Source organism: Akebia trifoliata, chromosome 13, assembly GCF_017979445.1.
Source record: "Akebia trifoliata isolate Shusen 1 chromosome 13, ASM1797944v1, whole genome shotgun sequence".
NCBI lineage: Eukaryota > Viridiplantae > Streptophyta > Magnoliopsida > Ranunculales > Lardizabalaceae > Akebia > Akebia trifoliata.
The window spans coordinates 18,134,855-18,150,778 of record NC_141387.1 but is presented as its reverse complement, the minus strand read 5'-3'; the positions used below and the strand labels follow the sequence as shown (position 1 = coordinate 18,150,778).

General features: G+C 35.8%; 1 protein-coding gene across 3 annotated transcripts in view; it reads left to right on the top strand.

Annotated features, from left to right (window-relative positions):
• Positions 1–15,647, top strand: part of CCC1 (cation-chloride co-transporter 1) — a 66,439-nt gene extending 50,792 nt beyond the window's left edge. For all 3 annotated transcript variants that reach the window (XM_086420185.1, XM_086420184.1, XM_086420186.1), the window contains 3 exons: positions 3,582–3,982; positions 12,562–12,723; positions 14,288–15,647. In XM_086420185.1, the coding sequence (XP_086276311.1) occupies positions 3,582–3,982; positions 12,562–12,723; positions 14,288–15,378 (1,654 nt within the window). In that variant the 3' untranslated portion in view covers positions 15,379–15,647. The remainder of the gene's footprint in view (positions 1–3,581; positions 3,983–12,561; positions 12,724–14,287) is intronic.
• The last annotated feature ends 277 nt before the right edge of the window (positions 15,648–15,924 follow it).

Genomic DNA, 15,924 nt, shown 5'->3' with positions numbered 1-15,924 from the left:
AAGGACAAAGAATACAAGAGACAGATAAATCTTAGGATGGGGTTGAGATGCATCCAATCCAACAACTTTTGAAAATGAACTATCAGCCAATTTAACCTTTTGACAGGTAGAGGAATGAAAAGATGACAGCAGACTAGAGTTACTTGTCATATGGTCTGATGTACTAGAGTCAATGATCCAAGGACTAGATGTGAACAATAATATTATAAACTTAGAATATAGATGAAGATGTGAGCGAATATTACCTAAATGTCGAGAATGAAGAAGATAACGATTGTAATTGGGTTGGACAAGAAATACAAATCTTAAACTTATAGTGATATATATATATATGTGTGTGTGTGTGTGTGTGTGTGTGTGTGTTGTTTGAGGTAGGGATAATAGGCAATAAAGGTCTGATAAGTATAATATTTAAGCTAAGTAAAGAAAAAGATAGTTATTTTGAGCAATATGCATATACATTTACAGTATAAAGCACGTGGAGTAAGTTTAGAAAAGAGATTGGACAAAATTTTGGAAGTTATTGTTGTGATAAGCAAGAAGTGGATATGAATATCAAAAATAGGAGATATAGGAGAATACAAATTTAGTTTATAGAAGATTAATTTGAGGAAAAAAATTGATTGTTCGAAAGAATCAATTAAAATGATGGTTTATTGTATATTATCAATGATGAGAATTGGGACATATAAAAAGATAATCTCCAAAAATATCTTAGCATATGAAAAATACAACGTGAAACTAGAGAATCGGTGAGTCAGAATTTGCTGTCGATTCAACAATGTTAGATCATATTAGACATAGCTAAGAATAGATAATAGATAGATTAATGACTTAAGGACAATGTTTTAAATCGGTTGAGGAGCAAATGGGAATAATAATAATAATAATAAGATTAATCTAATATCAACACAGATAATTTATTTTGGATGTGGTGTCAGATTATGTGTTAGGATTGAGTTAAAAAAAAAAAGAAAGGATTATACAAGCCATGGATGACTTAGTTCATAAGCAGATAAAATATTAAAAAGATATAAAATGTTGAGACAATTTTACATGACGAGTCAAATAATAAGTTTGTTGAATAAAATAACATTTTAGGAGTTAGTTCTATATATATATATAAAGATCTCATAAAAGATAGAGAATGGTCTAGCATAGTGGTAAAGAATAGAAAAACTCACAATAGTTAAAATAATTATATTTAAACAACTATAAAAAAAATATTAAAATATTTTAAGTGTGAAGTGGGACATTTTAAAAGATAGTAATGAACTCTAGATACAAGACATGATAAAATTAGTGTTACATTGAAAAGTGTGTTTAATTGCATAAATAGTTATAGTATTATCGGATTTGAAGTTAATCAATGTTTAAAGTTTATCGAATCCAATAACAGATAACTTAATTTAAAAAAGAAAAAATCTAGATAGTAAATGATAAAATAAAACAATTAGAAAAATGTGAAATTGATATTCATAATTGATCGGGATGGAGGTGTATATTTTAAGGACAAAATTTCTGTAAGGAGGGTAGGTTGTAACGTCATGAAATTTATTACGTATATCAAGAATTCAGTCAACTATATTGACCTATTTTTCTATGAAGATTTAAAATAAAAATTATTAAAAACAAATTGTGATATTATCTATCTAAAGTAACAATTTCTAGAAGGTGAATTTGTTAAATGAAATGTACAATATGGAGAACTTTATCATGAATATGATCGAAGAATTAGAACATTTAGTCGAAGTAGATAAAATTCAAAATTTTATAAGAAATTTTTTAGGTCAAACAGACATTACTGTTGAATTCAAAAGCATTGAAAAACATAGTTTAAATTGTCAGCATGCTTAAATCCGAGTTTAATATGATAAGTTATGAAAATATTAATTTTATCAAGAAAACTTAGGGCGTAAAGGATATTTTGGTCAATATAGGAAAATCAACGAGGAATTTCGAAAATTCGACATACACAGTTCAAATTGGTCTAATGTAATGGACATAACGGAGAAAAGAAAAATATATGGAAAAAATAATATTATTTAATTATCTTTATATTATTAAAATATTAAAATAAATTATTTTATTAAAATTAGGTTTAATTATAATTATTAATATAAAAAGGATAGATTTGAAATTATTGAAATATTAAAGGAGTAGAATGTAATTAAAATATTATTATATTATATTACATTATATAATATATTATAAGTTAAAATGTGTTAAAAGATGTGACACACAATTGTATTCGTTTATATATTATAATATAAAATTGGTGGAAGCTCTTATCAAGTTGGGCATGATTGATATCTATACCCTCTTGAGGGGGAGTGTAGGAATGGCTAAGTTATATATTGTGTTAAAGTTAGAGGAGTTATAATGAAATAATTACTAGGAGTAGTTTGTAATTTTGAAAAGTTAATATATAACTAATGAGAGAGAGAGGCTGATTAAACCCTAATCTTATCTTATTCTCTCTAATCTCTTCTCCCTTTCCTCTGTAGTTTCTCTCCACTTCACCTTTCTAGATCTGATCTACAACTATGTTGAACCATCTTTTTAGGAATACCAAGTGCAAGAGTTTTCTTGCTTGATAAATTATGATATGTTATTTAAAAGCAACATGCTAAATATGTAAACATGGCAAAAGGAATTCTGATAGCCAGAGTCCTATTTCCTGGCTTATGCGTCAGCATACCTCACTAATGTACGTCACAGAGCTAATGAATAAGATGTTTAAATAATCCGTTATATCTAAATTTTTTCTAATAGTTAAACACAAATCTTCGTTGCTGACCCCAAAGTTTTGGGATAAGGCTTTGATGGTGATGACTTACACAACTCTTCATGGACTAAAAACTCACTTAGTGGAGTCTTATCTAATATCATTAAGTGAATCTTTTTCAATTACCAGGGGACTTACACAACTCTTCTTGGACTAAAAAAACACACTTGGTGGAATCCTATCTAAAATCACTAAGAGAATTTTTTCAATTACTAAGGGGACTGGACAATCATTTACAGAAGTTCCCAAGTTTTTCTAAGTGCTAAATTCACAGTATTTAGAAGGTTATTCTATGTTTTCCAAAGTTGGTGGGCTAGTTAATGGAGAGAGTAGATTTTTACTACTATGTTACCTGGGTAGAGGTTTTGATTATGTGTATTAGCCTGGGTAACTGACTGAATATATCCCTATAGTTGGGGTTCAAGGAACAAATGTAATATTGATTGTTTAACCAATTTCTTAAAAAAATAAATTTTGGATATAAGGGAAACACAAACATGAGTACATACATACATATGTCGGGATAATCTTACACAATTTTGTTCGCAACAGACCCAACTTAGATGTCAGTCAAAAGATGGTTTTTCATGAGGATGATCTCCTCAAGATGAAGATCGTCCTTACAAAAAGTAAGGGACCATTCTGAATTGCATAACCCATTCACATTGGGTTGAAATTGATAAACTGGATGATTGTGAGATCTTTGGCGTTTACAAATGTGTCAACTTATATACTTAGATATATTTTATTTTTGTTAGTTAGGATTTTGTGCAAATCTAATCTTCTTATGCAGGCTCCTTACGGCAACAGTGGCTTGGCCCATTCCTGCAATCATTTATGTTGGAATTATTCTCTCGACATTAGGTGCAGCACTTCAAAGCCTGACTGGAGCTCCCCGCTTGCTTGCAGCGATAGCTAATGATGACATCCTCCCAGTTCTTAACTACTTCAAGGTTTTAGATGGAAGTGAACCCCACCTTGCTACCCTCTTTACAGCTTTTATATGTATTGGATGCGTCGTGATTGGAAACCTGGATCTTATCTCACCAACCATAACCATGTTTTTCCTTTTGTGTTATGGGGGAGTGAACTTATCTTGCTTCCTTCTAGACCTTCTAGATGCTCCTAGTTGGCGACCTCGTTGGAAGTTTCACCACTGGAGCCTATCTCTTCTTGGAGCATCGCTTTGCATTGGTATGTTGCTTTGTTTTTTCATTCCATTCATTTAGAGTTTTGTCTGTGCTATTGTTTCTCCTTGTTGGATTTGGAAAAGGTAATAAAAAGTATCGTCATTTCATTTCCTTAGTGAAACCATTTAAAAACTTTAAACTTCTTTTTGTCCTCATTGGTACTATCCAAATATGTCCTAATTTAGGGGAAACCTGATATGCCTATTGGGTACCATAGTTTGGGTGTCCAACATATCTATGAAGTGTCAAACACACTCTACTCCCAACAATCCAATGGGAGAACAATGGATAAAAGAGGGTCACGGGGCTTGACTGGGGTATGACACACCCGAGAGTGGAGGAAAATATACACTCAACACTCCCCCTCACCCATAACACACCTATGCGAACCTAGTGCTCTGATACCATGATAAATTTGGGGGTCCAACTCAAAACCAATTGGCAATGAGTGGAGAGACTCAGGATCTTCTAAGGAGAGAGACAAGGCAATTTGTGCTTGATGTGGGACTAAACTCAACACTTCATACCTTTGAGGATATATAATTTTATCACCAAAAATAGTTAAAATACTTTATTTCAGGTTGAGTGAAAAAGGTACTATGAATGTGATCTTATAAGATGATATGCATTTAGATCATATCAATAAGCCATGACAATAGAGAATAAATTGATCTTTTTGGCAATTTTTTTTTCAAAGCTTCATAATCAGAATAGAGAATAAATTGACATTGAATTAAGAAGTACCGCCAATGCCGCAACTTGAACCACCATATAGAATTCCATGTCATAAGTAGAATACCATGGGCTTAGATCCATAGATCAGTTGGTTTGACACATTGCAAAGCAACTTTGAGGTCATGGGTTCAAGTCCAGCTTACCCATCAAAAAAAAAAAAAAAACAGAATACCACTTCTCGGCATCACTTAATTTATAGCTAATACAGGCAACGAGACAACTCTTATGATTTAGGACTGCTCGTATCCCAACGCCTGAAGCATCACATCCCACCTCAAAAATCTTCTCAAAATTGGTACGTGCAGGTATGGGAACTTCTATCATTCTTTTCTTAATAAGTTGAAAGCTTCAACTTTAGGGATCCAAATGAACTGTCCAGCCTTCATGCAATCAGTCACAGTTGGTATAAGGATGCTGAAATTACGAATAAAATGGCGATAAAATATAAAATATTGCTAAAGCTTAGAAACTCTATATATTTGTGATATTGCGAGGTAATGGCCACTCAATAATTGATTTCACCTTCTCTTAATCTATCTTTACCCCTTTTGAAGACACTACATAATGCAAAAATGCTTTGGTATCTTGAAGGAATAAACAGTTGTTTTAGGTTTACATAAAACTGCTCTTCACGTGGAACATGCAAAACTTGGAGCAAATGCTCAACATGCTCATGTGGTGGTACTAAGCATAAGGATATCACCAAAATAAACAACAACAAACTTTCCCATAAAGGAACGAAGTACCTAGGTCATCATTCTAATGAATGTGCTAGGTGTGTTGGAAAGTCTGAATTGTATAACCAACCATTCATAGAATCCATCCTTTTTTTTCTTCAAAGGTCGAATTCGAATATGATGGTACCCGCTTTATAAATCGTTCTTGGAAAATATGTTAGCCCCAAATAGCATTCCTAGCACATCATCTAGTTATGGAATAGGGTAGTGGTACTTGATGATAATCTTATTGATGATTCTTCTATCGACACAAATATGCCAACTTCCATCTTTTTTTGCGTACAGAGGGCTGGGACGACGATGGGCTCTTGCTCTCCCTAATCTTTCCCTTCTTCAACAAATTGGACACTTGGCAATGTAGTTTCTCATGCTCTTTAGGGCTCATATGACAGTGTGCCAAATTTGGCAAACTAAAACCTAGTATGAGATTAAAATGATGTTGAACTTGTCACATGAGAGGAAGGACTTGGGGTAACTCTTCAGGTGTGAGATCTCTCTTTTAAAAGGGGAAAAAATAGGCTTGGGAATTAGGATTAGGTCCGCACTTTCTTTAGCTACCAAAGTGAAAATCAACACAGTTTCTTTGTTGCCCTCTATGAATTTCTGCATGTTTGAGGACACTTTTAGACCCCTCTCTATGAAATTTGGGTGAAGAATCTTCCCCAAGTAGTAGTAGTTCCACTTTTCTATCATCTTTGACAAAATATTAAGTGTTTTCCTTTCCTTTATGAGTGGCATCACGATCATATGGCCACGGTCAGCCATGTAAGATATGACATGCATCCATGGTAGGGTTGGCCACGAATCGGTTTGGTATTGGATCAGTGTCACTCCAATACTGATCCGAAAATTTCTAAAGATGTACTTGATCTGATCCAATCCGGACGGATTGATGAATATGTGAACTGAATCCAATCCTTTTCATTTCATTCTTAATCCGAAACCAATATGGTTCGATCCGATCACATGCCTTATTTTCAAATTATCAATGTTCAAATAATTTAAAAAATATAAAATTTTTTAAAAAAATTTAATTTCCTACTACAATAGAAGGGAAATCAAAAAGACTAAAATGTTTTATCTATATGTATTTATAAGAAATTAAGAATAATAATAAAATTTATTGAAATATATTCGGATTGGATTTTTTTTTTTTTTTTTTGGATTGGATTGGATTGGGGTACATTTGAATCCAATCTGAAAATCCGATTTTCCATGTTTTTTCGAATCGGTTCGGACATCGGGTATATTTAAGATCATTGCCAACCCTAATCCATAGGAACCGCTTTGCACCAAAGTTTAGAAGAATTTGAGAAGAATAATTATCAAGTCTCTTTGTGAGAGCTTGATAGGGATTTATATTAATAAAATAGTCAAAAGCCAAAATTGTAGTCAAAAGACAAAAATGCCCTTACAAATCATAAATAAATAAAAGCTAAATAAAAGATATATCTAAATAACAACTAAAGCTAAAATAACTAGATTATTTCCAATACTGCCCCTCAAGCTGGGATAAATATATCAACTAGACCCAGCTTGACAATATGAGAATTAGTGATAGAGGGACCAACAAACTTCGTAAGCATGTTGATAAGTTGATTTGAAAAAGGTACGAAGACTGTCTGAAGATCACTAGATCGAACTTTCTCCTTGAAAAAGTGAATGTCAACCTCAATATGCTTAGTTCTTTTGTGAAGAACTTAGTCAGAATGAAGCATGATAGCAGATTTGTTGTTAAAGAACAAAGTAGAAAAATCAGAGACAAGAAATCCCAACTTTGTCAGCAAAGATCGAAGCCAAGTTAGCTCACATGTGCTAAGGACCATAACACGATACTTAGCTTCAGCAGAAGAATAAGAAACCACATTTTGTTTCATACTTTTCCACAAGATAAGGTTATCATCATAAAAAGTACAAAAACTAGAGTTAGATCTCCTATCTGTGAGAGAACCAGCATAATCAGTATATGTAAAACAAGACAAATGCGGCTGAGCAGTGGAAGAGTAGAAAATCCAAGACCAGGATGCGACTTCAAGTAGCAAAGGATACGATAAACGACATCAAGGTGAGTGGAGTATACATGAACTGATTGACCACACTAACCGTAAAAGACAACTCTGGTCTAGTGTTAGTCAGATAAATCAGACAACCTACAAGTCTCTGATAAGAAGGATTCGATAAATGATCATCAGAGTCAACATGAAGATGATGATTTTGATCCATAGGGGAGGAAGCAGGACGACAACCAAGCATCCTAGTGCCTTGAAAAAGATCCAATGTGTATTTACGCTGAGATAGCGAAATACCACGGCGAGAACGGACTACTTTTATCCCCAAGAAGTACTTGAGTGGACCCAATTCCTTAACTTCAAAAACACGACCCAATAGCTCTTTAACTTAGTTAATCTACTGTGCATCATCTTCAGTCACAATAATGTGATCCATATAGACCAAAACAATGTTGCAACAATCATCCACTCCTCGATGAACAAAGCAAGTATGATCTGAGTGGCGTTTAGAAAATTTCATAGATAAAATAACCTCAGAAAAATGTTGAAACCAAACTCGTGGGGATTGCTTCAGGCCATACAGAGATTTAGGAAGGTAAGATACCTTCCTAGAATACTCCCCTTGAAGACGAAACCCTGGAGGAGGGTCGATATAAATAACCTCAGTCAAATCACTATTCGGAAAGGCATTCACATCAAGTTCGTGAAGTGGCTTGGAGTTACACACAGTTAGAGAGATAAGAAGTCAAATAGTAGAGAGTTTAGTGGCAGGAGCAAACGTGGCACCAAAATATTTCCCTGGAGTCTGTGTAAACCCATTAGCAACTAGGCGTGCCTTATACCGATTGACAATACAATCTGTGAGATATTTCATAGTGAAGACCCATTTACAACCAACTGTCCGCTCCCTACATGAGAGAGTAGCAAGCTCCCAGGTACTATTTTTCTGCAAAGCATCCATCTTAGCAGTCATAGTTTTAATCCACTGAGGGTCTCGCAAAGCCTTTGATATAGATTGAGGAACTCAAATAGAATTAGTGGTTGCAAGGTAGGCCTGATAAGAGGAAAAAAGATCCTGATGGAAAACAAACTGGATAATAAGATGATTAGTAACACACCCCCGCTTATCTTTGTGAAGGGCAATAGTTAAGTGAGAGTTAGAAATAGAAGGGATAAGAGTAGGTATATGTGTGGAGGTAGGAGACGATATACCTAAATCCAATGAGGAGGTTAGCAGGTATATATGTGGGGACCTGCCCTCCCAAACTTTTTGTGGATGACTATTGATTTTCATTGCATTTTTGGATGATTTTTCTCAGTTTAAACTAGGGAAAAATGAGTTAGGTCATTATCCTTTTTTTTTTTTTGAATTTGCTTTTTCCAAAGTTTTTTTGTCGACTTTGGGTTCTTAACTTCAGTGTGAGGTTTATTAGTTGTCTAAACATTGTTCAAAAAGTTTCATCAACTTATGAATAAAAGTTATTTTTTGTGTTCCATATTGTTCTTTTTATGTTGGGACCTGCCCTCCTAAACTTTTTGTGGATGACTATTGATTTTCATTCCATTTCTGGGTGATTTTTCTCTCTGCACATGGTTGCATCTCATAGAGACTCACAATGAAGTACCTCATAAAAATTCACGGGATGGAACTTACTTGATTTGATAAACATATTTTAATATTTCAGTCAGACAATGCTTGTGAATACTTAAAAGCATATTGAGCAGTTACTAGGAATATCATGGTATGATTTATCAAAGTACCTGCCTGACTACTCGTAGAATGACATGGCAGAACAAAAGAATCGTCATTTTGTTGAAGTTGCTCAAAGCATTCTAACTAGGATGCATTTTTTGAAGTATTTTTGGGCTTATGTGGTGCTTACAACCGCCTACCTAATCACTTGGATGTCATCTCGCATATTACAAATGAAATTTCCAATCAAGTTCTATGTCTAGGTCAGCCTCCTTTAGTAGCTCCTCATATTTGGGGTGTGTCTGTGTATATGTTTCATTCATGTTTAGGCCCGAATTGCACCAAATTGAATTCCAAAGCTACTTGAGGCGTCTTCTTGAACTAACCTTCTACTCAAAAAGGAAACATTCGTGTTGGTCCTATTGTGGAAAAATGTTTTGTTTGAATCCTAGGGGGAACATAAACAACCAGAAGAAAGGTTTCATTTCCAATTTGTCTTCTCATCTTCAAATTTCTTCCATTGACACACAAGCAAAAGATCAATTTAAAGTATACACAAGCACCAAGGACCGATCACCGTGATACACCTACCCTCTAATTTAGATTCCTTTGGGATTGGGTATGACTACTTCTGCTCCTTCTGTTTTGATGCAGCTGGTGCAAACTTACCTAGAATGATGAATAGGAAATCTCGAATAAATTACTAAGGACAAATAAAAAGTATAGAATAAGATAAATCTACCATAGAATTTAACAAAAATCTAATAGAAAATTAAATTATGATCCTAGGCTAAGTTAAAACATGACTCCAGAAATCTTAATTAATATGGGACAGAACCTAAATAAAATCAAACTAAAATTAATCTTAATCATTAAGAAAATCTACAGTTAAGATTAAAATATAAAATTTCATCGAATAAATAAAATACCTAAACTATCCAAAATATTCCTAGATAAGAAAAAATAACAAAAAAACTTCTAACTAATAGGCTGGTCGTCCAATCCCTTATTGGGCTAAATATGTGCAATAAAAGTGGCTCAAATGACTCCAATGATATCCTCATCAGGTTCCTTATTCTTCTAAGCATATTGTTCCCGTTGCCCTACTCATTTTTGTTATTTGTCTTCTGTTTCCTTACCTTCGAGGTTCCGAAAGGCAATTTCTAATCCAAAGTATTTTGAGGATATGGAACAAGAAGTTGGATTGCAGTGAGGGGAAGTAACTCCCAAACAAAGAGATGTACCAAAGACTATTTGGAGGACTTACGCTACCTGTCTCTTACAATATCTAATATATGTTATGTGATTATTGTGGTGAGTTAGTTTATGGAGGCTCCTTACCTGGTAAGAATCTTCAGAAATTTAAAATGTTTGCAGTTGGCCAAATCATGTGGAGATGTTGGTGGCATCCATGGGGTGTCAGGCGTGCTTTCTTCCCTCATCTATTTGGGTTTATCGTTGGGTGCACCTTGTCGAGGGTTGTCTTATCCGCCTCCGCTCTTGGGTGTCACGTGCTCATGTATCGTGTGACCCGGGACCCTCTTATATTCATAGTTGCGCCTTTCCCCATCAGACCGGTCTTTTGGGGTTAATGGTTTGTCAACACACACCTTATAATAGTAAGGTAATTTGGATCCAGTTACCTAGAGGGTGAGCAATAGGTTGAGTTCTTGGAAGGCAGTATTTTTATTTGAAGCGCGTAAGATGACCTTTGATCAAGAGTTCATTGGGATGCATCCTAGTCTATTTTTTTTTTTTTTTTTTCAGCATATAAGTGAAGTTGGGTAAGCATTTTAGGGATTTTTTTTGGTAGGGGAAGGAGACAAGGAAACTCCATCATGTGATGTAAATGCATATTTGTGAGGAAAAGAAATTTAGGGAGTTGGGATTCTGCAGGTTGAGGCAAATGAATACTGTATTGCTAAGGAGAGCTTTCAACAACTGGGAGATGGAATTAATTTTTGACTTGGTTAGCAGTATTTCTCAAGTCTCCTTATTCTTGAAGGAGAACGATCGATGGTTGTGGGCCACTGGAAGAGATGGGCTATTTCTGTCAAGTCATTCTATCAAGCTGCAGCTCAGTTGCCTATATCTCGTGTTTCTTTTCCCTATATTATGGCGTGGGGTTCCAAATTCCCCTTAAAAAATCACTCGTGTAGTTGGCACTTCCAAACATATTCCTTACTACAAATAATGTGATTCACAGTGTTTTTGAGTGCCAAATTTCTACTAGTGTAAATGTGATGCGGAGTCCGTCCATCACCTTCTTTCTTATTCATTGTAAGGTGGCTATTGAGTTTTGGGCACACTTTCCACACTCTTTGGCACTGCATTGTGTTTTCCATTCTCAATTGGGTCGTTGTTTAGGAGTTGGATATTTTTAGGTGTAGGTCTTTTTTGGATGCCAAGAGAATTCTATGAAGCTTTGTACTATTTTCCATCTTTTGGGCATTTGGAAGAAGAGAAATAGTCGTTTGTATGAGAACCCAGAGTAGTCTCTTGAGGAAAACATAATTTCAATCATGAGCTTTCTCTTCTAATGGTGTTTTTATTTAAGGAATTTAGGGGGGTCTATTTTTTGAAGAGTTTTTGGGTAGATGGGATTGAGTTTGTAGCATTTATGTTGAATATTGCTGGGGGGGTGTTTTGCGTATTTTTTCCTTTTATCTTTGGTTGGTTTATTCGACCTCTTTTTTATTTTTTTAAAATTAAGTTATACTTATCAAAAACACCAAAGTTCCCTGAAACCTCATCTCCTAATTATATGATCAGTAGCTTTTTTTTTTATATTTGATATAAAGACCATCAATTGAGTCTCCACTGACAATCCTCCCAAAATTGCATCATATTAACTTTGCCTACTTTGAACCTTACCCCTTACTAACATTTGATAACCCATTCTAAATATCTTCCCATACCTCGCACCTATCCGACAATCTAATCACACGACTTTGCCATCCAAACTTTTTGCCTGTATATAGCCATGTATCATTCTTCTCCAGAAGCTATGAGGTTCCACTCTGAATACATTTGCGCGATATGGATATTCAAAAGGTTTAAATTTCTAGGCCCTAACCTACCACATTTCTTGGGGAGCAGACAAACTTCCAATATGCTAAAGTGAAATTTAGGAGTGCCTTCTTTGTCATTCCACAATAATTCCTTCACCAATTTCTCTATATGCTTAACCACCATATTCGGGATGGAAGACTGTAAACTCTTTGCTTGCATGTTTGACTCTAACAACAATGATTTAATCTGATATGGGCTTGTTCATCAAATTGTGGGATTGCAATGGACGATTTGGATGGTCCCTCATGTGCCATTAATATTCAAGCTTAATTGTGGTATTGTAAATGTAAGTGCTCTCTTAGAGCATATATTAATGCTTGTTATATGTTTGGTGCAGTTATTATGTTCTTGATCTCATGGTCATTCACTATGGTGTCTCTAGCCCTGGTCAGCCTTATATATTATTATGTGAGCCTAAAAGGGAAGGCTGGAGACTGGGGTGATGGTTTCAAGAGTGCATATTTCCAGCTGGCCCTCCGCAGTCTTCGATCATTAGGAGGTACTTATTCTCATTTCTCAAAAATACTTCAAATGGTCATTGCATTATTTAGTATTCCTCTTTCAGTTGCACCTCCAACTTTTGGAAACCTCAGTGAATTTGTGTTGTCAAGATGGAAGGCTTTCTATGCTTGATTTTGAAATGTCTCATTTAATTCTCTGATTGGGGGTGGCACCACAGCACTGTTGGTAGTTCTACGTCACCATCATCCACTATACAATTAGAACGTGATGTGGTTGACAGTGAAGTGGAATGTCAGTTTTTCATTAATTAAGGTACAGTATTGAATTTAGAAACAAGATTCGTCCTACTGAGCCCAAGTTGCAGCACTTCAGCTAAGTTGGTAAGACGTGTGGACTGTGGAGTGTTGTCCCCATGCCCTAGGTTCAAATCCCCTTGAACCCAACTTCACCTTGCTAGCCACTAACCCTTTACCCATCTCCAAAAAATGGATGGTTCTACCGAATTATGGGCCTACTCCTTTATGTTATTCCCTATTGGGGCTACTACTTATGCCACACCCAATTTTTGGTACAAAACATAGACATTAGTGATTGAGGCAATTCCTAGATTTGCCATATGTGCTCATTTTGTATTTTTGTTCAATCTGTGCAACATTTATTCTTTGAACATGTTATATCCTGGTTGCCAAACATTTATGCTCCATATTGTAGGCAGTGTGAATTAGACAGTAAAAAATACAACACCCCGATACCACCTTTAAAGTGAAATTGATATCCCTTGTCATTCACTTCGTACAAAATTGAATGCATCATCATTTATGCATTGTCCCTTGTTGGGTCTCCTTTAAGACCCATGGGGGCCAGCACACCTAATAGACATGCATGTTGATCCAAATTGTCCAATCAATGGTGCCATCTTATTTCTTGAAACCAAAACATCTACAACAATTTGATCATATTATCGTAATTAGTTTTCTGTTGAGCACTACTTTTACTGTATTGATTACTTGCAAGGAGGTAAATTATAATGTATTTTAGAAAACCCCCCTGTAAATTGGTGATGTTAGGCTTGCCCCCTAGCAAAATGCAAGATTTGGCTTAACGTTGCGTTTTCTTGATGATTTAACAGTGGAATTTTGATTTTTTTTTTTCAAAATGCTCTTTAAATACTTAAATTACCACATCAAAATTTGGAAACGATTAAAATTTCGCTGTTAAATCATCAAGAAAAAGCAACCTTGACTTACAGTCATTGTAAACCTAAACTTGCATTATGCAGGCTGATAAACTTAATATCACCGATTTTACAGGGGGGTGTTTCTAAAATACCCTAAATTATATCATTGGAAGCATACTATCAATATTGGACTATGCCCAACCCAAGTGCTGATCCTGGATCTCTGTATGTGTTAAGCTACACAATTGAGGCTATCAAATGAATGGTGAAATAGGATTCATGTTGCAGACTGCTCAATAATAGGGATAATTTGTAGACGATGATGATGATAAATTCTGGGTATTAATTGACTTCTAAATAATTTGGATCCGAGGAAAAAATATTTTGTGCTTCTGGAATCTAACTTCCTTTGATCTACTTGCAGCAAACCAAGTCCACCCAAAGAATTGGTACCCGATCCCTCTCATATTCTGCAGGCCATGGGGGAATCTACCAGGGAACATTCCTTGCCATCCAAAACTTGCAGACTTTGCCAACTGTATGAAGAAGAAGGGTCGTGGTATGTCCATCTTCGTTTCAATTCTCGAAGGGGACTATCATGACTGTGCCGAGGAAGCCAAGGCTGCCTGCCGCCAACTCAGCACCTACATCGACTACAAGCGCTGTGAAGGTGTTGCAGAGATTGTAGTGGCCCCCAGCACGTCTGCTGGCTTTCGTGGGATTGTCCAAACCATGGGCCTTGGCAATCTCAAGCCCAACATCGTGGTTATGCGGTACCCAGAGATATGGCGTCGGGAGAACCTGACACATATCCCATCCACCTTTGTTGGCATAATCAACGATTGTATCGTAGCAAACAAAGCAGTGGTGATTATCAAGGGCCTCGATGAGTGGCCCAACGAGTACCAAAGGCAATATGGTACCATTGACTTGTACTGGATCGTGAGGGATGGTGGTCTCATGCTTCTCCTCTCCCAACTTTTGCTTACGAAGGATAGCTTCGAGAGTTGCAAGATTCAAGTGTTTTGCATTGCCGAGGAAGACACGGAGGCAGAAGAGCTCAGAGCTGACGTGAAAAAGTTTCTTTATGATCTTAGGATGCAAGCTGAGGTGATTGTTGTTACAATGAAGTCATGGGAGGCCAATGTGGAGGGTGGGACCCAACAAGATGACTCGGTCGAAGCATTCACGGGGGCCCAGAGACGGATCACTGAATACTTAAGCGAGATGAAGACGGTGGCTCAGAGGGAAGGGACTCCACTAATGGCTGATGGAAAGCCCGTTGTTGTGAATGAGCAACAAGTGAAGAAGTTCCTCTACACGACTCTGAAGCTGAACTCGACTATACTGAGGTATTCAAGGATGGCCACTGTGGTACTTGTTAGCCTTCCGCCGCCTCCAGTCAATCACCCACCCTACTTTTACATGGAGTACATGGATATGTTGGTGGAAAATGTTCCAAGGTTGTTGATGGTTAGGGGTTATAGGAGAGATGTAGTCACTCTTTTCACATAGTTTTTCATTTTCGGATGGTAATTGATGTAATTTTTTTCTGTATATGCTTATGCATGTACATTTATACATTTTTTTCCTTATTTTTTTGTAGTTTACTTATTTGAACAAATTCATCCGGAGAGCTTTTATTTTTCTTCATTTTTTCAGCCCTCTGGGGATGATTTCTGCTGAGTTTTATAAGGGAAAAGTAGAATAGGGATTTTTTGTAATAATATAATGTGCTTTGATAAATTTGGGGATGTTGGGGATAAGTGTTAATTTCAGTTGCAGAGCTCTGTTTATTTTCTTCATTTGGTTGGTCCCGGCCTTTCTAGACATTGGGCTTTCCTGGCCCTCGAGGTTTGGTGGTGCCAGGTGGCCAACATGGGCACCAACCAATGTTTAAAAAATATCAAGTTGGTTGGACTACAACCAAACCCTTTATTTGTATTTATTAGAACTCAAAATATTGGTGAAATAATTTTGTGCTTGAAGGTCTTTTTCTTGGAGCATGCAAATCATTTGCAATTGCAAAAACTATTTCTTGAAATGGAGAAATTTATAGAA